This window comes from Aphanomyces invadans (assembly GCF_000520115.1).
Source record: "Aphanomyces invadans strain NJM9701 unplaced genomic scaffold supercont1.4, whole genome shotgun sequence".
NCBI lineage: Eukaryota > Oomycota > Saprolegniomycetes > Saprolegniales > Verrucalvaceae > Aphanomyces > Aphanomyces invadans.
Genome location: NW_008580149.1, coordinates 676738 through 703969, shown reverse-complemented (window position 1 = coordinate 703969; position 27232 = coordinate 676738). Strand labels below are relative to the sequence as shown.

The following is a 27232-nucleotide window of genomic DNA, read 5'->3' as shown; positions in this document are numbered from 1 at the left end:
TACAAAGCAACGGGCGCACTGCACGGAGACGTAAACGGACACACCCACGTGCCTGAGCCGCTCCATCTCGTGCATCCAATCACCCACACTGTTGTGAAAGCTCGGGGCGTTCCCGCGACACATTCGGTTCAACTTAAAACCTATTTTAACGCCTCCGTTGTTCCCACCTGCACTTGAAAGCTGCGCGATGGGGACGAAGACCCACCAGCACCCGAGCGCCAGAAGCCAGCGCCGCCGCCCATTCGACTTGCAATGCTCTCTCGCCCCAATGCTGCTGCCCGCGCCGAGAGCGTGGACGGCCGGCATTTGCCCGTGTCGCGTGCGAGTGAATCTGTTCAAGCATTACAAACGGTCGACACGGGAGTTTTCACGAGTGGCGCGGTGGACGAGGAGGCCACGGCACTGGCATTGAGTGCCTTGGCATTCCCAAAGCAGCGTCGAGACAAGCCCAGGACGCATCCACATGGAGCGCCTCCCTCCCCGCAGTTTTTTCCTGACGCCCCCCTTCCACGGCAACGAGAGAGATGGCAGTAGCGCCTTGACACCACCACAAGGTCGCGATGGTCACGATATGCATCCATGCCCCGTGGACATCCCCCTTGACGCCCTACCGCAGAAAATGGCTGCGTTTTGCAAATCGTCGACACTCGACACGGACGCCGACAGTCCGAGGGCTGCTGTGCGGGAAAGACCTGAATGCCATCGCGTTGGATAGCACCTTTGTCCATGCCGTCTCTCGCCCACTTCATTCGTGATATTCGTACGTGGTCGAGTCCCCAAGGCGAGCAGGGACGACATCGTACCAGCAGTAGCAACGCCGCGCAAATGCTGGCTTTACGACGCGTGGTTTAGAGTAGTTAGGCGAAGTGGAAGGAGGACGTTTTTGAAAAATCGTGATTGGTTTTAGTGTTGCTGGATGCAGTGGACCATGGCACGGCGGAGAGGTACAGCCGCGGCAAGTGGCTTACGGTCGACGACTGGACTTCCACGCGACTACCGTCGGATGCGTCGCAATGGCGAGATGAATCGCGACCAGTCGCGGGAACGAGTCGCACAAGTCGGTCGGGATGAACTCGAGCCAGCCCAACTTGGTCATGCCCACGAGGTTGTGGACTGCCAAGTCGGCCGTGGTTAGCCTGGCATGGAGCACCCACGGCCCGCCTTTGCCATCTCTGTCCAGTGTACCATGCGTCAGGCGGCATTGTTCGATGCGGGCATCGAGGAAGCCCAGCATGTCCTTCAGCTTGCCGTGGACCAGTTCGTCGCACCGCGCTCGCTTCTTGTCCTTGTCTCCTTCCAGACGGGTGGAGAGCATGAGCTCGAGAATGTCGGCGGTCGAGTCGTCGATTTCGTCGACAGCCAGCGCGACCACGGGGTCTTCCGTGGGGTACAACCCCGCCACCACGCCTGCATACCGCAATATCGCGTGGGATTGTGCGTACATCGCTCTTCCTCCGATCGTTAGAACCGGCACTTGGCGGTTCGGAAGCGACGGCTTCAACTCGGCCAACTCGGCAAACGAGATGCGGTCGTCTTCAAACGGGACCCCCCCCAAGACAAACGCGAGCCGGATCGGCTCGGCCCTGCCCGTAAAGTCAAAGTACGTCAGTTTGAGCGCGGCGGAGGGTACACGGGGCATGGCCATGGCCGACAGGTGCCGGTGGGCGACGGCAAGAGCAGAAATGACGAGACCGTCGTGCGTGAAGGCGACGATGACTGTGGCTCTCGTCGCAGAGTAATCATCGTGTACTTCGACGTCGTTTGTTCGAGTTGTACGTTTTGCACATGAAATGTCGTAATATTGCCTAAATATTTTACATATTTATGTTAATTTTTCTTGTACCGATGAACGTAAAGCACCAAAAAAAATGCAAAGTTTTGACCTGTGGGCGCTGTACTACATACAGGTCCGCTTGCCGAAAGGGAAGCAGCACAACTGCGATGTCACACGATGGAGCAGGACGCTGCGTCGTAGGCTGGGCTGTACCACAAAAGACCTCGTCGACGCCTGCCGCGAGGACGAGCTTTCAGACGTTTGAAACGACTTGTGGCCCCGTTGGCCCCCGAGCCTCTCTGCGTCCGACCCAGTCTAGCCACAAGCAATGCGCGACTAGCGATGACGACGCTCCCTGAAAAGTTTGGGGGGTCGGAGGCACGTGTGGCGTCGTCTGGAACGCAGGGCGGCCCGTGGTTCCGCGACTCGATCACGCATCTTGCCGATGAAGACTTGAAGGGCTTCGTCATCATAATGAACGAGGGGGTTTTGGGCAGCGTCTGGACAACCACGTGCGACGAGTACCCCACCTTCATGACCATCTACAACGGCGTCGCCGCCCACCCCGCTGTTGCCGCGTGGAAACGTGCCCAAGAGCACTACAAACCGTTGTCGGTGTTGGGAGGCATGGTCAACTGTGTTATTCACGCACGTCCTGTCGAGTGAAACGACGGCGTCGTTCGCCCAACGCTTGGCGGACACAATCGGAAGCAGGGGCGAACAAGAGCTGCCATTGAGTTCGACGTGCGCTGCCGCCACTCGTGCGCGAAGGGGGGGGAGCGTAGTGATCACTTGGACCGCACATTGAAACGTAGGGGACATTTCCATCGCAACATGGACCTCGATATGGACCGCAATACACCCACGACGCGTTGCCGCGCCCGCCATACTACACAATGCCGAGGGTGCGGTCTTGGCGAGGCGTAAGCAGCTCCACACGGGATGCGACAACCACATCCGCCACGATGTGGACAAGACTCCCTACACTCGGACACATCCACGCTACCTTTCGCCAGTCTTTCCAACAGGTGCGGTCGACCGCACGACGTCCCTCCATCCGCAGGGGAGCCGACTGCCGGGCTTGGATCGCAACTCTTCGTAAACAGCGGCCACGTTCTCGAAGGTTCGCGGCGTCGCCGATTGCGTTTTCGAAAGATGCCGTCATCGGGGTTTGTGCTAGCCTGCCACCATACAAAAATCCAGTCAAGTGGCACTGACTTCCATGGATACTTCCCCCACTCGCCGGCTCTTGGCCATCGTCATGAACCATTTTCCGATTTGCCCGGTCCACCCGACGCCTCTGCTCGCATCATGTCGTTTCCGTCGTTGAAAGTGTCGTACTTTGACATGGCCGGTCGCGCCGAGACGGTCCGTTTGGCCTTGACCATCGGCGGTGTCCCCTTCGAAGACCACCGATTCCAACGCGAAGAATGGCCGGCGCTCAAGCAAACGTTGCCGTTCAAGCAAGTGCCGGCGCTGACCGTGGATGGCCAAGTGTTGTGCCAGTCTCACGCGATTGCTCGATATGCTGGGTCGTTGGCCGGGTTGTACCCGACCGAGAACCGCCTGGATGCGTGCCGAGTCGACGAAATCTCCGACTTTTGCGAAGACGTCATGCAAAAGGTGGCCCCGAGCTTCCGCGAAGCCGACCCGGCCAAGAAGAAGGCCATGCGCGAAGAGCTTGCCGCCACGACGTTCCCTGAAATGTTTGGGATGCTCGACGCGCGCCTGGCGTCGTACGGCTCCAACGGCCCATGGTTCCTCAACTCGATCACGATCGCTGACTTGGATGTGTACTGCTTTGTGTCGATGATGAAGTCGGGCTTCTTGGACGATATCCCGACCACCATTTGCGATGGCTATCCCAAGATCATGGCCATCTACAACGCCGTGGCCGCGCATCCCGCGGTCGTGGCATGGAACGAAGCGCACGCCAAGTAACTCCCCCTCTCAATCCTACCAGATCCTTCGTACAATGTTGTTTTGGCGTCTGCTGAATCGCCACGGTCAATTGAAAAGCACGGAGTGTCGTGGTCTCTATCGATAGCGATCGATCGGTGGAGGTGGCCGACGTGTTTCGTGCGCATGAAGGGTAGAGGCTGGACGGTCGCATTCGTTGTCGTAGTCATTGGGGTGGAGGAGGTCGCACCGGGGATCACGGTTCCCCCAGAGTAGAGAGATGCCCTCACATCCCGTTCGACAGACCGTCTCGGCACGTGTTGCGAGCGTGAAGTGTCGTCGGCCAGATGGATCGAATCCACTCAAGCTTGGGTGAGCTCGGAACGACTGGAGCCGTCCGACGTCGTCGAGCAGCGACTTGTGGCGTTGCTCACACCATCGTCGTGAGAGGCGTAGGAGCGCGACGGGGCTCGACAACGCCTCGTTGTTCGCGGGCCGTTCATGGGAAAGTGAGGATAGGCCAGAGGAAGTCTGCCATTGCGGCCGTCTTCGCCTTGACCAGGAGCTCCCAGCTAGAGTGTCAAGCGCTAGTTTGAAAGCATTGGGCATGGCGGGTCGTGCGCGGCCGTACGTAGCGCGAGGAAAGGCTTCCTGAATGCCGTGGTCGCCGCTTCGTCTGGTGATGGCGCTCATGCGCCATCACAGGATTTTTCTCGCGCGTCCAATATCTTCGTTTTAGTATGGAAGGACCTTGGCATACAAAAACGCCGTGATGCCACCCCACAGGTCGCTCAACATGCACCCCGTTGGCACTTTCCAACATGCCGCGCCTGAAGCTCACGTACTTTGACATGCCCGGACGCGCCGAGGTCACTCGCCTCGCGTTTGCTATCGGTGGCATTGCCTTCGACGACCACCGCCTTCCTCGCGACCAGTGGCCAGCCCTCAAGCCCACGACGCCGTTCCTCCAGATTCCAATCTTGGACGTGGATGGCGTCGTGTACTCGCAGTCGCATGCAATTGAGCGGTACGCAGGCACTTTGTCTGGGCTGTACCCGACCACCGACGCTCTCGCCGCGCTGCTTGTGGACGAGATCGTCGACTTCAACGAAGAAATCCTGACTCTGCTCATTCCAGCTCGACTCGAGGCGGATCCGGCCGCCAAGCGCGAGTTGACCAACGCGTTGGCGGCGAAACCGTTGCCGGACAAACTGGCGTTGTTGGAAGCGAGGTTGGCGGCGACGTCGGCCGCGAAGAAGAGCCACGGCGACGGGCCTTGGCTTTTGGACGCCATGTCCCTCGCCGACTTGGCGATCCATGGCATCGTCGACCGGCTCACGTCGGGGTGGCTGCCGGACATGTCGCCAGCCATCGTCGACCCGTACCCCCGCACCATGTCCATTTACCACGCCGTGCGCATGCATCCCAAAGTCGTGGCTTGGTATGCCTCAAAGAAATGACGAGTTGAGCGAGTCGAGTCCGGCAGCATCATGCCGAGTTCGTTCAGCATGCGATGGGAAAATATGCCTGGCTCGCATGTATCTAGATTCACGTCGCGCTTCCAACATAATGCATGACACATCGACAGAGTCGCAAACAAGGATCCGTCGCCTAATGCATGGCGTGTGCTTTCACGTGGCGGCATATCCTGGGTGCGCGAGGACTCGGCAAAAAGGGACGACAAGAGCGAGGCTCTTGGTCCATGCACTACGCAAGCCTGCGGTCGTCAAAGTGCCGCCATCGTGCTGCATCGCCAACACATCACCGCGGTGGCGCGCACAGCGACAGCACCGGCGTTGAAACCTTGTAGACGAGCACCACTCCGAATCCATGCAATGGCCCGCAGCAGCGCACGTTGGTCGGCGCCTCCCCGTGCAACCGACAATTTGTGCTGTATGCTCTACCACACTACTGCCTTCCCGGCCATCGTGACGTAGGTATGCGTTTTCATTACGCAGCCCTGCAAAATCCCGCTCTTCTTCCTTCATTCGACCTTCGTGTGCGCCTTATTCCATGCGATCACCGCTGGGTGGCTGGCCACCGCCTTGAAGATGCCCATGATCTTGGGGTAGTCGTCGCACAGGTTGACGGGAAGGTGGTCCAAGAACTTCGACTTTATGAAAGCCACCATGCAGTACACGTCGAGATCGGCCACCGTCATCCCGCTCAGGAACCACGGGCTGTTCACGCCCGTGTCGGCGAGTCGGGCGTCTAGCAGCCCAAACATCTCCGGCAATGTCACGGCCGCCAGCTTCGTGCACATCGCTTTCGTGTTTCCCGGGTCCTTGTCGTGCACAGTCGCGTAGATGGTGCGCATGATGTCCTCGACGTAGTCACTGACTTCGTCGACGCGGCAGGCCAACAACTTGTTGCCCTCGGGGTAGAGCCCCGTGAGCGACCCTACATAGCGAGCGATCGCGTGGGATTGGCACAGCACCTGGCCGTCCACATGGAGGACGGGGAGCTGGTGAAATGGCACCGTCGTCTTTATCGACGGCCACTGTCCCCACGACACGCGGTCGTCTTCGAACGGCACGCCGGCAATCGTCAGCGCCAGCCGGGTCGGTTCAGCCCGCCCTGCCATGTCGAAGTACGTCAATTTGAGGTGGTGATTCATAGCGGCGCCTCACACAACGTTAGTTGCAAGTGAACAAGTGCGTCGCTGCCTTTGAACGGTCGCGCCGATTTCGTGACCGCACTGGGCAGTTGGGGGGGCAAGCCAACTGGCCCTTCCCGTGCTCCTCGTCGCGTTCGCGTTGGACCATCGCACCACACACACAGAGAACTGTCGTGCAAATAGGATATTGCGTGCTTCTGGGACAGACGACTGCCGAGGATGCTCGACCATGTACGCCTCGAAGCTGCCGATTTGTTTGACCAAAACTCGCTTCCATCATGAGGTACCCTCGATGCTATTCGAACACTGCGTGAATGCTGCGGACCTCGTGGAGGTGCTGGCTTCCAAGCATCGTGCGGTCAAAACACCCCGCCACTGCACGCCCCGTGCAACGCTGCTGGAACAACTCGACCAGCAACAGTTGACGTGCCAGCGGCAGGAGAAAGCGCCTGCCACCGCTCCACGCCTCGTTCCTTTACGTTTTCCGATGGCATGAAGGAGGCAAGCACGCCGCCCGGATTCAGCATGTCTTTCCATGGCGGCGTTTTGTCGAGCAGCGAAATCCGAGCTATTCCTTTACTTGTCGAGGATCCATGCATGCCGGTGCACCGCCCAACTGTGCGTTCCTGCTTTTCATCGCATCTGTCGATACAATTCCACACCCATGATCGTAGTTGCGCGCTGGCTTGGTCAGGTTTTCGCCATGCACCGCCTGCCGTGATGGACCACATCAAGTGAGCTCTGCCAGCTTGCAGGGTCGACTTGCTCGAGCCATCGTCCCGCGATAGTGTGGTATCTAAAGGAATTCCTCGAATGGCCCTGCGCGGCAAATGGGCGACGCGCCCGTTCCCGCACGCCAGATCGTCCGGTTGAAAGCGGATAAAGTCGGCAGAGTGGAGCGAGGAGCCGCTGGCCCCTTGCCGCCCACGACGCGCAATGTCATTTTGAAATTGTGGTTGACAGCGTCAGCGCTCCGCCATGGCGACCCCCGTCTACCCGCAGCTCAAGCTCACGTACTTTGAAATGCCAGGCCGCGCTCACGTGTCCCGGCTAGCCCTCGTCGTCGCCGGCATCCCGTTCGAAGATGAACGCATTTCGCCAGAAGCTTGGCCCGCGCTGAAGCCGACGCTACCGTACCAGCAAATGCCCGTCTTGACCGTGGATGGCCAAGTGTTTGCTCAAGCGCACGCGATCGAACGCTACGTGGGCAGCTTGTCGGGACTGTACCCGACGTCGAACCGGTTGCATGCGCTCGTGGTGGATGAAATCGTCGACTTTCTCGATGACATCACCAAGCTCCTCATGCCGAGTTTCGTCGAACAAGACCCGGACAAGAAGAAGGCGCTGCGCGAAGAGCTTGCAGCGACCAGCCTCCCACGCATGTTTGGCCTTCTCGAGGCACGCTTGGTGGGGTTGCCGTCGAAAGGGCCGTGGGTTCTCGGGTCGATCTCGATCGCCGACCTTGCCATCCATGGCCTCATGCTCATGATGACGTCGGGATTCCTCGACCACATTCCCCAGGATTTGTGCGACCCGTACACGCGCACCATGGACGTGTTTCGCGCCGTCCAGACTCACCCGAAAGTCGTCGAATGGTTTGCCAAGTTTGATTAGTGGGCTGTGTGTTGAGAGTCCCCTTTATTCATGATCTTGAATATGAAGCACGGCATGCACTGGGCCCATGTACATGTGACGCCTGTGGACCGCCATGCGCCAAGCAGCAGGCTGGGAATGGCTTCGACGTCTAGGTGGACAGTAGATCGCGGTGGACAAGTCGTCGGTGGGCGAGTCGCCAGTCGCAGACCCACGCAACGCACGGGCCAGCCATGCCGAGCTGGTACCGTTGGAAACTCGCCCCCAGGAGCCCCGACGACGACGTCTCGACGGGAAGATATAGCGCGGCAAGCTCGTGGGGCGGATTCCATCCGCTGGACATGCAAACGCGCCACTCGGTGGACGTACAACGCGTCGTGCTATTGTCACACCTCATGCGGCCGACAACGACGCAAGCAGGGACAAACTGGTAGCTGTCTTCTCTTCTTCAGAGGAGAGCGAGATTCTTTAGCTAGCTGCGTTTTCATTTGCATGCAGGGTCCCGTTTGGGTTTGCCGCAGTCGCTCGTAGCGGGAGGACCCTGAACGTCCCTCAATCTACCAGCTTCGTCTAGCCCCCTTCGTCCTTTTCATGCGTCTCTGCTTCCCACGTCGTAGTACGCGCAACGACGCCTGACTTCGTTGGTAGGTTTGCCCATTTTGGCTAGTGGTTGCGGCGTCGAGCAAAGTGGCATCCCGGCTGCCTCTTCTACCTTGTGCCACACTCGGAGAGCGCGTTCGACGTGGGTTTCTAACAACATGACGATGCCGCTCGCACAGGTCGTCGTCCGGCATGCGTTCGGGTTGTGTGCCACGCAGTCGATCAAAAATAGTTGGGATGAGTTTCGACGCGCCGTTTCTGCGGCAAACGCTGCTGGATGCGGCAAAGGACGGCGACTTGGACACGGTCGTCCACACGTTGGACGAGGGCGGCGCGTCGATTGCGAACCTGATCGACAGCGTGGACGCCGCCACGGGCATGACCGCGCTCCACCATTGCTGCATGCGCGGGTTTGTCGACATTGTGTGCTACTTGGTTCGTCACGGCGCGGCCGTCGACGCCCTCGACCATGTACGTCGTCGACACAGTCATACGTCGGCTTGAATCGTTGGGCAGTTCAACAAGACGCCCCTCCATCATGCGTGTCACTTTGGCTTTCCAGAGGTAGGACATGCTGGCGGCACCTGTGGCCTTGATGGGGCGAGTGTCGTTCGGGTAGGTTGTGTTCGTCCTCCTCGACAGCGGTCGAGTCCACGTCGAAAAGCTGTACTACATGAACGTGGGTCTCCCCCCGCTGTCCTCGATCGGGTTTGTTTGACGTTGGGCATGGCAGGCGGCCAAGCTAACGTGTCTACAAACGGCCGCTGCCAAAGGACACATCACGATCCTGCGCCTCCTTCTCTTGCACGGCGATGTCGTCGACGGCGTGAATTCTGTAAGTCAGCGCGCCGCCTGGTCAAGGTCGAGAGTGACGAGTGGCGCTCAGGTTGGCGAAACGGCGCTGCATCTGGCCGCGGCACACAACCATCTTGACATTGTCGACGTGTTGGTGTCGTGCGGGGCCAACCCCCAACAATCCACCACGGCTACGGGTGATACCCCCCTGCACTATGCGTGCCGCGCGGGATCCACGGAGGTTGCTGTGTACTTGGTTGGCCTCGGGCAATCCATTCACGACCCGAACGTACGATGGCTGGGCGATCGAGGAGTGTTTCTGGTCGTTGTAGACGGACATCGTTGCGGAATCCGCTCTCCAGTTGGCCAGGCAAGGGCGACACTCGGTGCTTGCCAACGCCATCGTCGAGGTAAATGCCGCGCGTCCATGGCCGCCAACATGCACATACACCAGTGTGTATCGAATAGAAATCCAAGAGCGTCAGGCAATCGCGCAGCGTGCTTGATGCGAAAATGGACAGCGACTCGATCGCATTCTTCAACACGGCCAAGGCACGGTGGCATGGTCTCGGCACGTTGTTCCTTCACCGTGAGCGCTGTAGAAAGCCTACCTGGACGCGACAGCGAAAGCGGACGCCGATCGAGTCCATGCAATGCGGCAGCAAAAGGTGCACGAGATGGAGGTGCGCCGTCGACTTGGCACGCTCGTCACTTTAGCGATTGATTCTGTCCCTTCTCGATGGACCCCCGCAGGCGATTCGAACGTACTTGAAAGCGATGCGCCATGGCGAGGCGGCAGCCCGCGCGAACGAAGCGCTTGCAGCATTTCCACGCTTAAAGCACGTGTAACACGAATCATCACGATCGACTACTCTGCTAACTCCTCAGCTATGGCGACGTCGTGTGGCCCGGATGGCGGCTGGACGCCGAGCAGAGCCCGAGTGTTCGCCTGCGTGTACGCTTCCACTTGCCCTTGATCCAGATCAAGCGCGAGTCCGTACGTATCCGCCACGTACAGCGCAAACTCTTCGGCACGATGCGCAACGAGCCGACCGACGCGCCAGACCATGACTTGGGCAATTTTCCAATCCCGGTCGCCGATCGATGTAAAGCTAGGTTGTGGCGTTGAATGACTTGGGACGAACGACAGGATGGGGTGGAGATGCATACCCGTGGAGCTGGGCCAGTTCGAGCACGCGAGTGCGCCACGTGTCGCTGCGCACGGGCTCCTTGTCGACCGTGATGTCGGGAAGGGCTGCCGCCATGATATCTACTCCAACAGGGGCCGCTCAAGGGTTCCGGACACAAGTGGACGCTCTCGCACCAAGTAGACGCTCGCACACCGTGTAGTCCGACTGGTCGACGCACCCCGCGATCGCATACTGCACCATTCTGTCCCCTGTACTTCCCCGCGACGACCGTTTGCCAGCGGTTATGTGTCTGCGCTATTTTCAACCCCCCCCACAAACCACAATCTACCGCAGCAACGGCACGATGTCGAGCTCAGCGGCGACAGGTTGGCGACCGATCGTCACGGTCAAAGCCATTCGCAATGGCCTTACCGTGTTTGCTATCGTGTACCTCATCATTCGCGGCCTCGTGGCCCGACCAGCGTCGAATTCGTTTGTCCTGGGGGGCGCCGACCCCGCGCCTCCATTGTCGCCGCAAGATCAAGCATTTGTCGCGCGGTGCCGCACGTTTTACGAGCAGTCGGCAATGCGCCGTACGCATTGCGATGACCCGCCCGCGGCGCTCTGCCAGAACGTGTGCTCGTCCCTTGCGAGCAACCTGACGTACTACGCGACGCTGTGGCCGTCGTCACTTCTTGCAGCGTGCGACGCCACGTGCGCGGCATACCAAGGCCAGATTTGCAATGGAGCCATCTCGTACGTTGACCTGTGCGACGCGACAGCTCGCACACGGATGCAGGCGTCGGTCGTCGACAACGTGCACGTGACTGTTCACGACGACCGCACCGGGCCATCTTTTTTGGCGCTTCTCGTGCTCATCTTCGTCGCGGCGTCCGATATTTTGGTTTCGGTCGCGGAGTACAAGGCAAAGTACTTGATCTCGCCGACCGACGACGCTGCATTGTACGACGCGTCGCAGCTTGACGCCTCGGCTGCGCTCTTCACCCAAGCGTTGCATGCAGCCGAGCAGCCCGAACACTTGGTCACGGTCGCGAAAACGTGCTTTGAAATTCGCTGCTTGCTTTTTGACAACTCGTGCGACGAAGCGCTCCAGGTCATTGTCGTGTTTCAGCTCGCGAGTTTGCTTTGGAACATACGTCGTCGCTCCACACACTTGCTGCCGTCCGTTCGATTGGATTTCAAGTCGCAACAACCCGTGCCAACGGCGTCTCCACCGCCCGATGACGAAGAAGGCGAGTTCCAGCACGCCCGCACGGCCTCCGCGTCCAAGAAGTCGACGGAGTTTTCAAAGGCACAATCCATGGCGGCGTTCACGCAGCAAGATGTTGCCAAGTCATCTCGAATCAACTCACGAGAGATGGTGCAACCAGTTGGTGTTCCCGAGGCGGTGGCGCCGGTCGGGCCATTGCCATCATCTGCGACCACCCCCACCCCACCTCCAGCAGCGCAAAAAGCATTTGGCAAGTTGACCCGTTTGATAGGCAAGTGACCTCCTAGCCCAAGGCACAGGCATGTACTTGAGCGTAATCTACACAGCATAACATTGCACTATGTTGTTTCGCTGCCTCGCCATGGATCGGACCCGAACGAACGATCCGCCAACGTGCTTCGTCCTCGACGCCCCGGGCAATGCTCCATACACCAGCGCCAAGCTTATCTCCAAAAGTCGCTCGCTCTAGCGACTCTAGTGCGACCTGTGCACATCGCCACCTTGAAGCCTTCCCCCTTCGACCCTTGCACCGCTTTCGTTCATTCACGTGCGACAACGTCATCTCCAAGACGCGCTCGCTGTAGCGACTCACGTGCGACCTGTTCCCATGCCATCGTGAAGCCTCCCCCCTTCGGCAACCTACCACCACCCCGAGCCGCGGACGAGCCCCGCGGGCCACACACTTGTGGCCGTACACGCTCGGAGGACATCCCTCCGCTCGCAACGTAGAAGAAGGTTCGGTGTGTGGTTTGGTCGTTCAATCGGTTTCGTGCGGTTACAGCAGATGTCGACGTGAAACCGTCAAGGGCCCGCTCCATCCACGTCGTGGTGTTCATGGGTAAGCAAACTAGAGACTCGTTTCCGCACGTAATAAGCCTCGACAGACTCCACGTCGGAGCTGTATCGGCTCCTGCACGATAGCCGGACCCGCAGCAGCAGTCCATTGAGGTCTCCACCGTCGCACAAACTTAAACCGTGCAAGTTGCGTCCGTTGCCCCGACCGACGTCCCCCATTCTCACGTCGACTTTCCGCGATCTCCACGACGGCGCCAACGACGAGATGCGGCATAGCCCGACCAAACGGCCTCCGTTTTCATTGCCCCAGTTGGTACGCCCTCTTTCTTCTACAAGACGATTTGCTTGACAGTGGAGGACATTTCTCGATGGCACACCAGGAGACCCGCGTGCTTCAACGCAGGCGCGTGTTTTTCAACGTCGACGGGACTGCGGAAATTGGTTTGGAAGAGATCGTCCAGTACAACGAAGTCGAGGCAGTTCGGATAGTCAACCCGATGGCGGTGTGGCTTCCCAAGAAGTGTTCAAGCACGGATGAGATTCCACTCATGCCGTGCTTCGCCAAAGCACACCGCGCTCGTCTGTTTGATGTACACAGCGCTGCATGCGTTTGCGACGTCGGTACCTCATCGCGGCACTGCGTTGGGATTAGGTTGAAAGGTGGAAAGAACCAATTCGAGATCGGGACAAAGTGTGGCGGCGCGACGAACTGTCGATGATTCAAGCCGTCCGACCACGGAAGTACCCCATGACGGATGGCCGATGCCACACGGAGAAATGGCGGCCGTCGCGGCAGGTACTGCACGTGGTTGAGAGAACGTCAATGTGCCTCCCCCCCTTGACCTGTGGCTGCAGGACAACGAGCAGCAACTGAATCGACGGGGGGTTTTGATTGATTCGACTTACGTGATTGTGACTGCAATCGGCGTGAACATCTTTGGGCGCGTCTACGGCGCGGGGCTCCAAAGCAAGCGGCAAGTTCACCCTCGTCCACTCTTCTGGCACGGACCAAGTGTGTGCTGACCTTTTGATGGAATAGATCGATCGTGCTGCATGTGTACGACCCCGCGCTGGCCCTCACGCACACAATGGAGCTGTCCATGGATACCTTGGAGGACCTCTTCCAAGACCACATGGAGTTGTTGGTTGCCGGACGGAAACAAGACGTACGCCCATGGCCGTGCCTCGATATATTGTCGTGAGTCCTGACACATGGAGCAGCTCGTCTCGGGCATCGTAGCGATGCTGTACTTTCAGTACCCCCCGGAGGGAGCACACAGGTCGCAAACTCCCTCGTTGCACATCAACAAAGAGATGAAAGTCAGCGCCGTACGTGAGGAACCATCCCATGTCAAATCTACATCGCTTCATCCGCGACCACGTGCTGTAGTCCAAGCTCCAGCGACAGCAACGTGAGCGTCAACGGCAGCTCGAGGCAGAGCTACGTCGGCTGGACGCGCTGAAATTCCTCACCATGGCGCGGCGACAGCGTCATCGCATCCTTGCCCGCAGCATCAAAGTACGATGACTCCAAGTTTGCTCGCTTTCATATGTCGTTCACACGGCTCGCATTTTCGCTTTAGTTGGGCGGATTCCGCTTCACAGTGACGGTGCACCAGTACCCGAACCAACTCCGCAATTTTGCGGTCGTGGCGTACCATCCCCCTACCGGCACGCAGTGCGTGGCACTTTGCTGTCATGCGGGGGGCTAGCGCTGATCGTTCGTGGTGCAGGTACTCGCTGCCCGTTGGGCTGCACCATGCCGGGAAGCTCGCCCGACTCGTGGCTCCGCCGCACCAGTGGACCAAGCAAGAAAAGGCTCAAGTGGCGTCCACCGTCATCAGCCATGTACACCCAGCAACAACCTTTGTGAGTGTTCGCCCCTTCACATCGGAGGAACGTTGTGCCTAGCTTCGCTTGGTCGAGAATACGTTGGGCGAGACGGCGCTGGCGATCCAAGGACGCATAGGATTCTATGGCAAATCGCTCGCCCTCGATTGTGCTGACACAACAGACTCCATCGCTGAGCGCGCGTACCGTCAATGTGTGGCCAACTCCATCGCGGTCGTGCAAGCGGCATGTTACAATGACGTACGACACGTATGCATGGCTGGCGGGTCGAGCGCTTTCGCTCTTGCGTTTGAGTGCATCTCGTGCTCCTGTACACGTCTGTTCTGGAAGTCGTCCGTGCATTTGTCCTTTGTGGCAACGCGCTGGTGGTCATCCACCATGGCCACTCATTCTTGATGATCCTTGGGCCAGGTACGAGAGCTGCAGGGGCGGATTGCAGGCATCGACGTCCGGTATGCCGTCGAGTTGAAGGAGCTCGAGACGAAGCGGGATGACCTCCGGGCAAACGAAGCACGAGTCAAGGAACAACTGGATGACGTCGAGAGCAAAGGACTTGTCGATGTTGTCGATTTGGACAAGGCAGTCAAAGCGCAGCACCGACAAGAACTGCGGGATCTGCGGCTAGCGTTGAAGCGCGAGCGGAGCGATACCCTCAGCCAGATCAAGGTACCGCCGCTCGAAACGCAAAGCCGACGTGGCAACTGGAATAGGCCACGCAACAAGAAATCACCAACGTCCTGGCCAAACAACGTGCGGCCACTGCACACTACGAGGTAGACATCAAGCAGCGTGTCCTGGAATGCGATCAGGAAGTGGAAGCGATCGCGGCCGCCGCAAGTCGGCCCTTCCAGTACCATGATATTACGAGTGGACAGCGCCGGCGCGCCCAGACGGGGTACACCAACGGCCGACGACACAGGGCCGACATGGGCCAAACAAACAAGCTTGCGGCGGGAGCTGCCAAGCTCCGCGACGGTCACCGGGTGCGGTATACCGTGCGGACGGCAGGCGACAGCCAACTCGAGTTCCACCTGTATGACCCACACACTTGCCGCACCGTACGTAGCCGCGACTCGAATCACTCATGTGGACCTGCCTGATCTCGCACAGGCCATCTTTACCTGCTCCAAACTCGCGTGGTGCATCTGGAGCAAAGAGTCGAGCGGCGGAGACGACCTCTGGCCCATTCAAAAGGAAATCCCGGCCTTTATCACGTACCCTCAAGGCGGCGGCGATCCCTGCGAACTCGACGTCCAGCTGGCCACGCTTGCAACCGCGCTCGAAAAGCAGCACGCAACCTTTGGGGCCGTTGCGACGCATTACGGTCGCGAATCGTCCAAGGCATTTCAACAGCTCAAAGCGCTGGTCACGGACAAGATGGTACTACAACGGCGGATCCGACAGTTGTACCATCCGTTGGTGGCGGCGTTAACCCACCGCATGTCCGTGGCAAGCAATCAAGTCGACGTCATGTCGCAGCTCGTCGACTTGCCTCAAGCTGAAATCGCCACGTCCCATGGCAACGCCAAGCTGTGCTCGTGCCGAATCCACCTCGTCGCCAACCAAATCGTGTACACAGTCGACTCAACCTACACGCGCGTGCACCCGTACACGGACGAGCTCATGGCTGAGTTGGCGACCGAGTCGGCCGCCGAAATGAAAGTCCACATGGAGCTCACGGTGGCCACGATGCAATTGACGGACACGTTGTCAGGGGACGGAGTCGGTATCGAATTCCTCGATTGAATCCACTCGGTTGATGTGGGGAATCTCGATGATCACGACATCGCAACGTCGACGTGATGCGGACGGACAATTTGGTGTGGGCGGATGCCGCCTCCAGTCGATGCTGCTTTTGCCTTCCGACCGCGTTCTTTCACGGGCGAGGGACGACATCGATGTAGTCCATGCCACAGGAAAACACGCCAGTTGCTCGACCTCTCAAGTGGCCATGACAATTCGTCGTCGACGTGCGAATCCACTTGCCAACGTCGAGGAAGGGATCGCTGCAACGTGTGCTGCATCGGCAAGGGAGCCAACGATACAGCGTTCGCCTTGCGACGTTCTGGTGTCGCCACCAAGGGCGCGAGTAGGTGGCATGCCATCCCGTCGTCGCCATAGCTACCTTTGCCAGTGGCACGACCGTCGCGTATGCTCAGCCACACGTCACCGACCGCAACAGGCGTCGTGGTGGATTTTTTGTGTTAAAAAGCTACGTACTTTGGAACACGCTGGAGTTGCTTGGATGGCACATTCGCGACGGTGCCGCCGCTGACACGGTCTTGGCCCCCCGCCACGGACTTTAGGAATCTCGTGAGGCAAGGATGGCCCAGTGGGTGGCGTTTTCTCTCCAGCAAACGTGGATGGTCACTGCTGTCACCACATTTGGCAAAACTTGCGAAGGCTAGGAGCGTCGGCCAGCCGAGGAAGCATGACGACGGTGTCGAGGAAGCGCTGCATATCTTCCCTTGATTCGATCTCCAGGGTCAAGCACGAGGCGTCGCCCTCATGTACTTCGTGTTGCATGCGTTGTCGAGTCTTGTTCATTTCTGCCACCGTGCTCGTAAAGCACCACATGACGGACGGCAGTGGGTGGCTCTGCTCATTGTCTGGGCAACTTAACTCGACGCGGATGCTGTACACGTCGCCGAGCGCCAGAGACGTTAAAGGCAAACCCACTTGAAATGTTGCACGGTGTAAACTCTTTTCGCGTCGCTCGCTGGTGTCGACTTGAGCCGTCAACGCGACCAGCACGATGGGTGGCGCTGGTTTCGCTGGTTTTGGAGAAGCGACAGGTTTCAGTGGGGGGTTCTCACTGCGAGCAGAGGACAGCGTGCATGCAGGGCGCCGACGCCTACGGCAGAGCAACTTGGATGAATTACCAAGCCCCTATGCATGGTCCATGTCGACGGAGGTTGTACCTGGTCACTGGACACGATGCACTTCGGCATCTAGATATGTCTCGAGAATCCTCCGTATCGTACAATGTAGCTGCTCTCGTTAGCAAGGTCGCGTTGCTGGGCTGGTACCATTCCATGTGCTCATCAACGAGCGGTTCACATCGGATGGTCTTGGCGTTGGGATATGATGTTGCTGTGGCTCTCGCGTTGCCGCAGCTGTTCGGGGACACCGGAATGGCCACAGGCAGCTGGCATACGCACGTGTACACTGGACTAGACGAGGGTAGTGCGTGGTGTTCCTGGAGTGTCGTGTGTTTGGGCATGAGGGACAAATATGGAACGTGCGGCGGTTCGGTGTCGTCGTGGGCTCCATCGCCATTCGGCAAGTCTGTGGAGCAGTCGTCGTCTGCTTCGACTGGCCATAAGGTGCATGCATCGCGACCATCCACCGCATTCGCGGGAACGTGGCTGCTGCACTCGTCGTCCAATGTGTACAACGTCTTCAGCACCGTCGACCACGCGGTCAGGATCCAAAACGACCCCATCCCATACATCACAAAGCAAATCGCCGACGACAGGTCGTCCGACAAAGCTGTCATGTCACGCATACTACTTGGAGCTTGGAGATGTCCCGCAACGATGCCCGGTCTCGAGCTCTTCCCACGAAGCCAGCGGGATGAGATCGCGCCCGTGCTACTCACGCTGCTCAATGAGGGCGACGCGGTGCGTCATCCGGACATGATTTGAAACGGACCAATCACCATCGTATATTATCCGGATGTACCCATATCTACACGTTCTGTGTCGCCAAGGCAAGAATTGGATGAGCCGATGCGGCGTGCGGACGAGCGCGATGGATGCACGTACCTCGAATGACAGGTCGTTCCACTTGTCCACTTCAGGGCGGCCACCGTGCTTGGCACTGGTGTCGCTGCCCCCGTCGTCGTCTTGCATTGTGAGCTCGTGAATGGTCACGGCTTGCTCGTCCACGAGCGCCGCCAGCCTCTCCTTCTCGCGCTCCAACACACTCACGTGATGGTTGGTCTGTTTTAGCAGGGTTTGGAGCTCGTTCACGTGAAGCGCAGACGACGATTTGGGGTTGTTGGACTGCAGGTCGCGCAACGCGTCGGCCATGGCCTGGCATTGCGGTCGACGGCACGGAGAGGCGGAGTCGACGGCCTACTGCCGAATTAGATTCAGTCGCCGGAACCATGTCCCACCTCGTGTGGCTCATTCATGCGCGACTCGAGCAAATCTTCAATGGTTTTCGCTTGTTCCTACCCATCGTTTCGGCTCACACTCTACGCCCATGCAAACACGGACGGCCAAGCTTGAACCACGTTCGTTACCTCGATCAAACGATTCGCACTCATCTGCGCCTGCGTGATCTGCTTGACCGTGTTGTCTTGGTTCCGCTTGATCACTTCCAAAGCCAGGACGTCTCGCGAATGCTGCTCTTCCAAGTGCGCAATCCGCCGCATGCACTCGAGCTTTTCAGTCTCGTATCCCCCGAGTTCTCGAAGGTATTCGTCCGCCTATCGCATGATCCTGACTTGAGCATCGCCGCGCTGCGCATAAGTGAATGCACTGCAGCAGGTCAAGCTGCACCCACACCCCGTTGCGACATGCCGCAACCAGTCACGTAGCTCCTGGCGCTTACCTTGACCTGGCGGGACCGCTCGAGCTCGTCGATCAAGTCGCGCTGGTTTGCGATCTACACCATGATGACGAGGGTGCTTCGTGCGATCTCCTGGAAACCACCCCGGATGGCATCGTACCGTGGACTGCAAGCTTTTGATACTTGCCGTCAGCTCTTCGACTTGCTTTTGAGCGTCCAAGTGTTTGCATTCGAGGGACAAGTGGCGCTCTTCGACATTCGCGTTCATGCGCTGAGCATGTTCCATGATTTGAATCAACTTTTTCTCCTTGTCGCGCCACGCGTCCATCTCTAGCTGCAACTCATGGACCTGCATCTCCGCACCTTCCTTCTGCAACAATGGGTTCGTGAAATGTCGTGGGCAGCGGACTGGCACGTCGTCAAGACGAACCTCTTTGGTCACACTGAGCAGCTTGTGCTGTGTGGCTTCGCACAGCACTTGGACTTGGTTCACCGCAGTGTGCATCTGCTTCTCCACGATCTCTCGGGCTGCTTGGACTTGGTCGGAATGCGCGGACTTGAGCTCGTCCAGCATGACACGATGGGCTGCTTCGGCCTTGGCGAGCTTGCGCTCGCTGTCGACTTGCAGCTGGAGCAACTCAGCCCCATGGCGCTCCTTGAGCAGATCGATTGCTTCCGTGTGGCTTCTTTTCAACCGCTGCATCTGCTCCACGGACTGCACCTCCCATGCCATGGACATGCGCTTGGTGTCCCGCCGCACGTCGGACAGCTCCTCCGTAAGCATATTGCTCGCCGCCTTTTCTTCCTTTCGTTTCGCCACCAGGCTAGAATCCCACACACAGGACGAACTCAATGACGACTCGACGTGAGGAACGTCGTCGGGCTGCACGCGCATAACAAAGTGTCCACAGGATAAACGAAGGAATGCACATGCAAGGCGCCCATGCAATCGACCAGGCTCAGCGAGCAGCACCCATCACGCACATGTCCAAACTCCATGGCCACGCAGCCCCCATTTCCGATGGAGAAACAAAGACGGAAATTCCAATCCATGCCGCCACACAAAGAAGTCCGGTGGGCCACAACACACGTACGCTTCGTATTTCTGCTGCGCTGCGTACAAGTTTTGCTTGAGCGTGCAGTTCTCGTGGTAAAGCGCCGTACGACTTCGCCAGCCCATGACCGCATCTTCCTGGGCCATGTGGAGCCGTTCGAGCAGCATTTGGTCGCTGTCGCGTTGCGCGCGCGTCTCTTCGACGACGCGGCAGATCTCACTTTTGTACTTTTCGATGGCGATTTTGGCGAGGCTGCAGTCGGTGGCGGCTGCCGCCAAGTCGTGTTTCAAGCTCCGGATTTCAGCGTGCAGTTGCTCCTGGCCAAGGCGGTAGCTCTTCTCGCTCAACTTGGCTTCGCGCAGTTCGCGCTCGAGGCACTCTGTTCGCGCGCGGTGCTCGTCGACCGATTCGAGGAGGGACTGCTTGGTGTCCATCCATTCCTTTCGCTCGCTGTTCAGCTTGCACCGCAGCCGCTCGGCATTGACTTTGAGCGACTTGCGCTCTTCGTGGGTGTTCATGACCGATATCGTGGCTTCCTTGCGGGCCATGTCGAGGCCGTCGTCGTACTTTTTCTTGAGGCGCTTAAGCTAGACAAAGCGACGTTAGAAACGAGCGCCCCACGGCACGCATACGTTTTCCGTGAGCTTGACGATCTTGGTCTGGTCTTCTTCATGCTGATCGTACGATGTCTCGAGCAGCGTCGTGAGGTCTTTGCACTTTTGCTGGTACAAGTCGCATTCCTTCTCAACGAGGACGCGTTGGCTCTGCATGTCGCTGAGCTCCTTCTTGAGCGCAATCATCTGCGCGCTTGCCGTCGCCGCGTTCTTCTTGCTCTGGTCGTCCTTGCGAACGAGTTGTAGACGCATCGACTCGAGATCTTTTACCAACGCCTGCCGCTCCTGCGCCACAAGGTAGAACAGGTCAGCGGCCGGCAATATACCAGCCTTGCTGCCGTGCACACACACACAGCCCGATTCGAGCAACGTACATGCTCAAAGGCTGACGCAAAGTCGCGGACGGTCGACCCTTGCTTTAGCATCGGCAAGACGCGTGTGTGCAGCGAGATGCAGCAGAGGGTCCGTCGTCGTCGTGGCCTCCCCACCCAAAGATTCGTGTGAACCAGTTACTAGAGCGTTTCACAGGCCCGATCGAAGAATTAGCTCGTCGCCCTCCGCGGTCCTTTGCTTGTGAGCACATGCAGATTTGGATCGCCAGTGGCGTCTGGGGCTACTTGCAGATGGACCTGCTTGGCTCCAAGTGAGGCGCAGCTTCCCGTGTGCGTGGTAGGGACGATGGCCAGCCGATTGTGTCTTGTCGGAAGCAGCTAGGCATAGCTCGCTCGGCGTGTTTATTGACTATTCCACGCGTCATGACGTGTGGATAAATCGGGCGGAATGCTGCTCCACAGGTGCTAGCTTGGATGCACCGACGTCCCTGGACGCAGCTGACGCCACGCCACCGAGAAAACTGAATTTGCCAAGATGGCCCAACCCACCGCACAACCACGCTCTTGGGAGCGACAAAACAACCACCCGTGGACTCAACATGGATGCATGAATGGTATGCATGACGACGGGCTAGCATCATGACGTGCTAAGCTCTGACGATCCCCTATACTCTATAATCCACAGGACCCGTAGCGCGCCACAACGTTGGGGTGGGAGTCAATGGCTTTGTAAATGGCAAGCATGCGCGGGTGCTGGTCGCAAATTGTTGTCGGGATGTGCATGGTGAACCCTGTCTTGATCATCACGACGGCTGCGTAGACTGCGACGTCTGCGATCGACATCTTGTCAAGGTACCAAGGTCCCGCCGCCGTGGACGACTGGAGCCGCGTTTCGAGGAGGCGAAACATCTTGGGCACGTCGGTCGCGCCTAACGCTTGGCGCATGGCTTTCTTCTTGGCCACGTCTGGCTCGCTCCGACTTGGCACGAACAGTTGGTTGATGTCTTCGATGGCGTCGACGATCTCGTCCACTTGGAGCGACTCGAGCGCGTTCTCGAACGGGTACAGCCCCGCGAGACGCCCGACATACCGCTCAATTGCATGCGACTGGGCAAACACGTGGCCGTCCACTTCCAGCACAGGCATTTGCTCGAATGGCAACGACGGCTTCACAGCTGGCCACTCTTCTCGAGACACAACGTGATCGTCGAACGGAACGCCGCCGATCGCGAGCGCCACACGGATCACATGCGCGCGAGCAGGCACATCAAAGTACCACAGCTTCAATGTCGGGAACGATCCACTCATGCCGATGACACCTGGCTAGCCACACGGCACACGGTCATCCGGCATTCGCCAACGACCTAACCGGAAAAGACGAAGGGGGCTCGGGCCACCCACACTTGCATGGACACCAACAAGTTCGCGCTGGTGCATGCATGGCCTGCTGCTGTGGGCCACGGCATGTCGATTCGATACAGCCCTACCTGCTCCCTCGCCTGAATCAACGACTACAGGCAATGCGGTTTCCTTCTTGACGAAGCGTCGACACCCTCCAGCGATGAGACGCTCGCATGGAATCTCAAGAAACACCTTGAACAAGCAGTGTACGACCTGATGGTTCGAGTGATACCTGCGCGATGCGCACATGCAATGGGGGCCATTGCCAAGCATACATGCAACGAGTGTGTGCCAGGTGATAACGAAATGCCCGCCTACGCTTGGTCGCGGAGACGTGGCCCGTTTGGCGGTATCGGAGCATCCGTTTGGCTGTCCTCCGCGACAGGACGTTGTTGAGCGGAGAATATCGTTTGGACAGTGCCATGACCACGTCAGCGCGGCATGCGACGGTGTGCACCATCACTTGATGGGGATGTTTGGCACACTGTAGCTTGAACCACAGATGAAGATCAAGATAAGACTGCGCCTTCAACTCTAGGCCAACGCACACGCCTAGCTTATGAACAAAACCAAACTGGCGGTGCATGACGTCGACAAGTGCACCAAAGCGATCAATCGATCGTGATGTCGGATGGAGCTTCAGTTCTTTCGATGGTTCCACTCCATCACCTTGGGGTGTTGCTTGACGGTCTCGTAGATGCGCATGACGTGCGGATACGAATCTGGCACGGTTTGCGTGGGCACGTCGTGCAGGAGGCCCGTCTTGAGCATGTGCACCGTGAGGTAGATTTCGAGATCGGCCAACGACAAGGCGTCAAGCAGGTACGGATTGCCGGTGCTTGTGGACACAAGTCGTTTCTCCAGCACGTCAAACATCGCAGGCAGCTTCACTTCGACCAACTCGTTGGCCCGCACAGCGCGCTCAGCCTGATCTAGCTCGCCAAACACGGCATATATGGCGTTGCTCATGCTCATCAAGTGAGCGAGCATCTCGTCCACCCTGAACGCTTCCAATGGCTCTTTGTGGGGGTACAGCCCTGCCAACGTGCCTGCATACTTTGCGATGGGATGGGACTGGGCCAGCACGAGGTCGTCGACCATGAGCACAGGCAGCTGGCCGTACGGGAGCGAGTGCTTCATGTTCTTGAGACGCTTCATTGAAATCCGTTCATCTTCGAAGAAGATGTCGCCGATGAACAGCGCGAGCCGTGTCAACTCGGCGCGGCCAGCCATGTTAAAGTACGTGAGCTTGAGCGTTGCGAGCCCACGGCGCGCCAGCGGGGCACGCCACATTGTCCAATTTCCGCCGTTGTCGAGGGAGATATCTTGTCCGGATCGTTCCCGAGTTATACGGACAAGAGACTAGCGGTTACAATTGTTCACGTCATGAAAACCTCCTCATGCGCTTTTGCCGCCACTTGGGCGGCTTGTTGCGACTGCTCAGCGCGAGGGTCAGCGCAAGTTGTCGCCAGGCAGCCGACAGTAGGCGACTGGCTACGTGCATTTCCGGTGCAAGAACGAACCTGTATCGTTTGCATCCCGTAGCAGCCGAAACTCATGGTCGCCATGACCAACGTGACAAGTTGAAACGTTGCCATGTACCAGATGTACACGAATTGTGATGGGTGACATGGCAATTTCAGGTGAAGGGGGGAAGCCCCGCACACGTTGGAGAGCTGTGCGGCGCATGGATGTGCGGGAGTCGTTGGGTCGAGGATTCCTGGCGCCATCCGTTGCCTCCATTCTTCTCGCGATAACAGCTCCCTGTGCCCTGTCGTTGCCGGACAAAAGATCTGCGTTATCGCGTCCCGTGGCAAAGCATCCTGTCCAACGGTCCAGGGCAAAGTGAACCTGGGTTATACTTACGCAGTCCTCCAATTCCAGTGCCACTTTGGTTGTGCCGCGACGTCGACTGAACCAGCTGGATCTGGGGCACTTGATCCTGGATGTAGGTGCTGCTCCATGGTTTCATTGTTGGGTGCTCACACTGTGCTTCGGCAACGTCCTCGCTCGTATCTGTGCCCTTGGCGTGCGGTTTCTGCAGGGGGAGTGTGGAGAACGCCATGGGTGAGCCGAAGCGGTAGTCGGGGGTCGACCCCAAGGCCTTAGGGACAATAATAAACCTGGGTTTCATGATCTTGGGATTGCTTCAACGATCAAGGACACATCGAGCAACACCAGGGCCACATCCATGCCATCCCTTATCGCGACACGAGGCGCGACCACCGCCGGCCATTGCGGGGCGACACACTTACGATGTGCTTGCTCGCCGAGTTCCCCTCTTTACAAATGGCGTGAGATATATCTGGGGCTGAAGCACAGTATACGGGCTAGCCTTGGGTAGCATTCGTGCATGCCAACCTTTGTCGCTGCTCGTCGGGGGTACATATTGCCGAGTCAAGTATGCCCCAACAAGCGTAAGCGATCGAGGGAGGCACACCCTCGTATGCACCACCATCCATGACATGCAGAGAAGCTCGGTCGATGCATCTGGTACGAGGTTGACGTCCGACGGCGCAGAAGGGTCTGCGGCGTTGTGTCGGCCTTTTTCGCTGTACGTACAATTTTATCCATTTATAGGGTGGACGTGAATTCTCCATATTTGGAGTTGAAACCTCTATAAATCCATGTATTCGGTATGGCAATTCTCTATTTCAAGTGCAACGAACCTCGCCCCTATTCGGCAAAATGTTCACACCCGACAATCTACACCGAGCATGGGTCGAAATAGGGGAACTATTCGGGCCACGACGAACAGGCGACCGCCAGAGGCAGTCGACCTGGCTCTTCTGACCACCCTGGCCACCTCGACAAACCATCGCTGGCCCTCCCACCACCATCACGCCCTGCGTGAGGTCGCTCGCAAAAGAACGTTCGCGTAAGTGGAATGCGTCCCGCGAAGATCGACACTGGTGACTCACACAACCCATTTGAACTTCGATGGGCGAACGCGCATATTTTCCTCCAGTTGACTCGTTCATGACGAACTCGCCATACACTTAATGACGACAGGGACACGAATCCATTGATCAATTCGTCCCACTACGGACCGCAGATGGAGGCTGCAGACGATAAAGCAGTCGCCGACATGACGAGCAGCCCGGCGACAACCGCCGCCAGCCCTAGGAGAAGGCACCAGTTCGACATGGCGTCGCTGCTGAATGGGCAACTGCACCACTTTCCCGTCTTCGTCGAAGCTGCCACAGTGCTCCACACCATCCAGCGCGACACGACGTCGTTCACAAGCTTCCCCAAATTGTACACCATCCCGAGAGAACCGCCGTGGCCGCCGCATCTCCAAGGCGTCAAGCTCAACACGGCGCAAGTTCGCATGCACTATAAGCATGGGAACCTCCACCCCGACACGCTCGCGGGCCTCCGGGCCGTCAATTTTGTGTTTGACGTGAACCAAGTCAAGTGGTCGCAGAAGCTCCTGGCGCTCGCGACGTACAAAGAGATTCATGGCGACCTTTGTGTGCCGCAGGAGTTTTGCATCCCGCCAAACGACCCCCGGTGGCCCAAGGATCTGTGGCACATGCGCCTTGGCCTCGCCGTCCGAGGACTCCGCCAAAAGACCAAACCATCCACCGAGCGCCACAAGATTCTCTCCGACATGGGGTTTGTATGGAATATACTGGACCTGAGTTGGGACACAAAGGTGCTGGCCCTCGTCAAGTACAAGCAATTCTACGGGGACCTCCTCGTCGCGTACAGCTTTAGAGTGCCCACGCACGACGTCGCATGGCCCAAGGAAACGTGGGGACTCAAGCTAGGCCACGCAGTCCACAACATACGTCAGAACGGCCACGAGATGTCCGCTGATCGGCGTAGACAACTCGTCGCCCTCGGTTTTGTGTGGGACCACTTGGAAATGAGCTGGGACGTCAAAATCGTTGCTCTCCAAACGTATCGGTCGCTCTTCAACTCACTCAACGTCCCGTACGGGTATGTCGTGCCGGGGGAGTCGTCGTTGTGGCCCCGCGAAACGTGGCACATGAAACTTGGCCATGCTGTGCACAACATCCGACAGAACCTCCAAGATATGCCTGCCGCGCGCAAGGCGCAACTGAACGAGATGGGGTTTGTGTGGCACTCGCTACCTCTCTCATGGGAGATGAAGGTTGTGGCCCTGCAAGTGTATCATCATACGTTTGGCAACTTGGTCATTCCGCCGTCATTTCGCATCCCGGACGGCAACGACAGCGCATGGCCCAAGAAGACATGGTACATTCGACTCGCGGATGTCGCCGACGACGTGCGTCGGCACCACGAGAATTTGACTCCAGCGCAAGTTCGACAATTGAACGAACTGGGGTTCCCCTGGCAGGACGGCGAAAGTGACGCGTCACAAGACCCAGTCGAGTTGATCTCCATCTGCGACGGATTTCCCCTCACGAAGCGCATCAAGATCGACAGCCCAAAGTGTTGACTGTCGACGAAATAACGTGTTACAGTTTCTCAAATCAACCAATCAGACACCTCCAATTCCATTATGGATATTTGTCCAATCATGGACTGATCTCGAGACGGAACCAATCACAGATCACGAAACTCGCTGAAGCTTATTTCGCCAATCACGGACTAAGAAGCAATTTTGCTTCTGTTCTTTTGTGAAAGTTAAACGGAAATTTAATGATAGTAGTACTGGTATTGCAAGTTTTTCCTGGTTCACTGTATCGCAGCAGGCTAGTAGTACTACACGTCTTTCTCGTGACATCTCCGAAGTCACCACGAGATGGACCAATACTGTATTACTGTATGGCAGCAGTTGCAACTCCAGACACTTTCGACGACCCAAGGCAAATTCTCGCCGTCTTCGGGGTAGCCAACGCGGCGGCAACGCATTCTTTCGAACGCCGTGCATCGAGGAGGTCGCAAACGAGCGAGCAGTGTCCACGGGCTGCCGCCACGGGGAACGATGCCGAACTCGCGATGGTGGCATATCGGTATCCAACGGCACGTTCTCGGCACAGGAATGTGGATCATATGGTCCTCCCAAGGTGGGATTTGAGGCTCCCGCCGAGCTC

At 58.1% G+C, this 27232-nt stretch overlaps 16 protein-coding genes across 16 annotated transcripts; 7 read left to right on the top strand and 9 right to left on the bottom strand.

Annotated features, from left to right (window-relative positions):
• Positions 1-95: 95 nt before the first annotated feature.
• On the bottom strand, positions 96-853 carry H310_02706 (hypothetical protein). Its single transcript, XM_008866303.1, has one exon. The coding sequence runs from the start codon at positions 747-749 to the stop codon at positions 336-338; it is 414 nt and encodes a 137-aa protein (XP_008864525.1). The 5' UTR covers positions 750-853; the 3' UTR covers positions 96-335.
• Positions 830-1756, bottom strand: H310_02705 (hypothetical protein). Its single transcript, XM_008866302.1, has one exon. It carries the CDS (start codon positions 1643-1645, stop codon positions 965-967), a length of 681 nt encoding a protein of 226 aa, XP_008864524.1. The 5' UTR covers positions 1646-1756; the 3' UTR covers positions 830-964.
• A 36-nt stretch (positions 1757-1792) lies between these two features.
• Positions 1793-2932, top strand: H310_02704 (hypothetical protein). The gene has a single exon (XM_008866301.1). It carries the CDS (start codon positions 2117-2119, stop codon positions 2438-2440), a length of 324 nt encoding a protein of 107 aa, XP_008864523.1. The 5' UTR covers positions 1793-2116; the 3' UTR covers positions 2441-2932.
• A 153-nt stretch (positions 2933-3085) lies between these two features.
• On the top strand, positions 3086-3715 carry H310_02703 (hypothetical protein; the record flags this gene model as incomplete). The annotated part of the gene is made up of 1 exon (XM_008866300.1): positions 3086-3715. One exon carries the CDS (start codon positions 3086-3088, stop codon positions 3713-3715), a length of 630 nt encoding a protein of 209 aa, XP_008864522.1.
• Positions 3716-4494: 779 nt separating this feature from the next.
• H310_02702 (hypothetical protein) lies at positions 4495-5133 on the top strand (the record flags this gene model as incomplete). Its single annotated transcript, XM_008866299.1, has 1 exon — positions 4495-5133. The coding sequence occupies one exon, from the start codon at positions 4495-4497 to the stop codon at positions 5131-5133; it is 639 nt and encodes a 212-aa protein (XP_008864521.1).
• A 419-nt stretch (positions 5134-5552) lies between these two features.
• On the bottom strand, positions 5553-6637 carry H310_02701 (hypothetical protein). The gene has a single exon (XM_008866298.1). It carries the CDS (start codon positions 6288-6290, stop codon positions 5658-5660), a length of 633 nt encoding a protein of 210 aa, XP_008864520.1. The 5' UTR covers positions 6291-6637; the 3' UTR covers positions 5553-5657.
• A 453-nt stretch (positions 6638-7090) lies between these two features.
• Positions 7091-8011, top strand: H310_02700 (hypothetical protein). The gene has a single exon (XM_008866297.1). It carries the CDS (start codon positions 7269-7271, stop codon positions 7902-7904), a length of 636 nt encoding a protein of 211 aa, XP_008864519.1. The 5' UTR covers positions 7091-7268; the 3' UTR covers positions 7905-8011.
• A 709-nt stretch (positions 8012-8720) lies between these two features.
• Positions 8721-10127, top strand: H310_02699 (hypothetical protein; the record flags this gene model as incomplete). The annotated part of the gene is made up of 8 exons (XM_008866296.1): positions 8721-8954; positions 9000-9047; positions 9103-9162; positions 9217-9318; positions 9370-9567; positions 9611-9688; positions 9881-9961; positions 10032-10127. The coding sequence occupies 8 exons, from the start codon at positions 8721-8723 to the stop codon at positions 10125-10127; spliced, it is 897 nt and encodes a 298-aa protein (XP_008864518.1).
• A 19-nt stretch (positions 10128-10146) lies between these two features.
• Positions 10147-10669, bottom strand: H310_02698 (hypothetical protein; the record flags this gene model as incomplete). The annotated part of the gene is made up of 3 exons (XM_008866295.1): positions 10147-10390; positions 10449-10548; positions 10603-10669. 3 exons carry the CDS (start codon positions 10667-10669, stop codon positions 10147-10149), a joined length of 411 nt encoding a protein of 136 aa, XP_008864517.1.
• A 67-nt stretch (positions 10670-10736) lies between these two features.
• H310_02697 (hypothetical protein) lies at positions 10737-11998 on the bottom strand. The gene has a single exon (XM_008866294.1). The coding sequence runs from the start codon at positions 11966-11968 to the stop codon at positions 11537-11539; it is 432 nt and encodes a 143-aa protein (XP_008864516.1). The 5' UTR covers positions 11969-11998; the 3' UTR covers positions 10737-11536.
• A 433-nt stretch (positions 11999-12431) lies between these two features.
• Positions 12432-16632, top strand: H310_02696 (hypothetical protein). Its single transcript, XM_008866293.1, has 14 exons — positions 12432-12477; positions 12524-12747; positions 12815-13024; positions 13087-13230; positions 13290-13408; positions 13474-13600; positions 13656-13763; positions 13825-13953; positions 14018-14112; positions 14168-14282; positions 14346-14525; positions 14697-14951; positions 14996-15343; positions 15396-16632. The coding sequence occupies exons 1-14, from the start codon at positions 12474-12476 to the stop codon at positions 16029-16031; spliced, it is 2694 nt and encodes an 897-aa protein (XP_008864515.1). The 5' UTR covers positions 12432-12473; the 3' UTR covers positions 16032-16632.
• Positions 16408-17879, bottom strand: H310_02695 (hypothetical protein). The gene is made up of 2 exons (XM_008866292.1): positions 17207-17879; positions 16408-17139 (listed from the first exon to the last, which is right to left on the bottom strand). Exons 1-2 carry the CDS (start codon positions 17791-17793, stop codon positions 16662-16664), a joined length of 1065 nt encoding a protein of 354 aa, XP_008864514.1. The 5' UTR covers positions 17794-17879; the 3' UTR covers positions 16408-16661.
• A 56-nt stretch (positions 17880-17935) lies between these two features.
• H310_02694 (hypothetical protein) lies at positions 17936-20981 on the bottom strand. The gene is made up of 10 exons (XM_008866291.1): positions 20847-20981; positions 20491-20757; positions 19898-20445; positions 19234-19627; positions 18964-19173; positions 18846-18899; positions 18535-18720; positions 18406-18462; positions 18053-18364; positions 17936-17984 (listed from the first exon to the last, which is right to left on the bottom strand). Exons 1-10 carry the CDS (start codon positions 20895-20897, stop codon positions 17976-17978), a joined length of 2088 nt encoding a protein of 695 aa, XP_008864513.1. The 5' UTR covers positions 20898-20981; the 3' UTR covers positions 17936-17975.
• A 412-nt stretch (positions 20982-21393) lies between these two features.
• H310_02693 (hypothetical protein) lies at positions 21394-22162 on the bottom strand. The gene has a single exon (XM_008866290.1). The coding sequence runs from the start codon at positions 22110-22112 to the stop codon at positions 21477-21479; it is 636 nt and encodes a 211-aa protein (XP_008864512.1). The 5' UTR covers positions 22113-22162; the 3' UTR covers positions 21394-21476.
• A 531-nt stretch (positions 22163-22693) lies between these two features.
• H310_02692 (hypothetical protein) lies at positions 22694-23527 on the bottom strand. Its single transcript, XM_008866289.1, has one exon. It carries the CDS (start codon positions 23496-23498, stop codon positions 22845-22847), a length of 654 nt encoding a protein of 217 aa, XP_008864511.1. The 5' UTR covers positions 23499-23527; the 3' UTR covers positions 22694-22844.
• A 1419-nt stretch (positions 23528-24946) lies between these two features.
• H310_02691 (hypothetical protein) lies at positions 24947-26688 on the top strand. Its single transcript, XM_008866288.1, has one exon. The coding sequence runs from the start codon at positions 25261-25263 to the stop codon at positions 26632-26634; it is 1374 nt and encodes a 457-aa protein (XP_008864510.1). The 5' UTR covers positions 24947-25260; the 3' UTR covers positions 26635-26688.
• The last annotated feature ends 544 nt before the right edge of the window (positions 26689-27232 follow it).

Bases quoted from the DNA above. Each gene is read 5' to 3' on its own strand.
- H310_02697 (XM_008866294.1), bottom strand. From the start codon at position 11,968: ATGCTGTGTAGATTACGCTCAAGTACATGCCTGTGCCTTGGGCTAGGA.
- H310_02693 (XM_008866290.1), bottom strand. From the start codon at position 22,112: ATGAGTGGATCGTTCCCGACATTGAAGCTGTGGTACTTTGATGTGCCT.
- H310_02706 (XM_008866303.1), bottom strand. From the start codon at position 749: ATGAAGTGGGCGAGAGACGGCATGGACAAAGGTGCTATCCAACGCGAT.
- H310_02704 (XM_008866301.1), top strand. From the start codon at position 2,117: ATGACGACGCTCCCTGAAAAGTTTGGGGGGTCGGAGGCACGTGTGGCG.
- H310_02692 (XM_008866289.1), bottom strand. From the start codon at position 23,498: ATGTGGCGTGCCCCGCTGGCGCGCCGTGGGCTCGCAACGCTCAAGCTC.
- H310_02691 (XM_008866288.1), top strand. From the start codon at position 25,261: ATGGAGGCTGCAGACGATAAAGCAGTCGCCGACATGACGAGCAGCCCG.
- H310_02694 (XM_008866291.1), bottom strand. From the start codon at position 20,897: ATGCTAAAGCAAGGGTCGACCGTCCGCGACTTTGCGTCAGCCTTTGAG. The intron at 19,628-19,897 runs GTACGTGTGTTG...GTGGGATTCTAG, and splicing joins GCGCAGCAGAAATACGAAGC to CCTGGTGGCGAAACGAAAGG. The intron at 19,174-19,233 runs GTTCGTCTTGAC...CCATTGTTGCAG, and splicing joins TGCTCAGTGTGACCAAAGAG to AAGGAAGGTGCGGAGATGCA.
- H310_02695 (XM_008866292.1), bottom strand. From the start codon at position 17,793: ATGCGTGACATGACAGCTTTGTCGGACGACCTGTCGTCGGCGATTTGC. The intron at 17,140-17,206 runs GTACAACCTCCG...GCTCTGCCGTAG, and splicing joins GCATCGTGTCCAGTGACCAG to GCGTCGGCGCCCTGCATGCA.
- H310_02696 (XM_008866293.1), top strand. The intron at 13,601-13,655 runs GTACGCCCATGG...CACATGGAGCAG, and splicing joins TTGCCGGACGGAAACAAGAC to CTCGTCTCGGGCATCGTAGC. The intron at 15,344-15,395 runs GTACGTAGCCGC...GATCTCGCACAG, and splicing joins ACCCACACACTTGCCGCACC to GCCATCTTTACCTGCTCCAA.
- H310_02700 (XM_008866297.1), top strand. From the start codon at position 7,269: ATGGCGACCCCCGTCTACCCGCAGCTCAAGCTCACGTACTTTGAAATG.
- H310_02701 (XM_008866298.1), bottom strand. From the start codon at position 6,290: ATGAATCACCACCTCAAATTGACGTACTTCGACATGGCAGGGCGGGCT.
- H310_02705 (XM_008866302.1), bottom strand. From the start codon at position 1,645: ATGGCCATGCCCCGTGTACCCTCCGCCGCGCTCAAACTGACGTACTTT.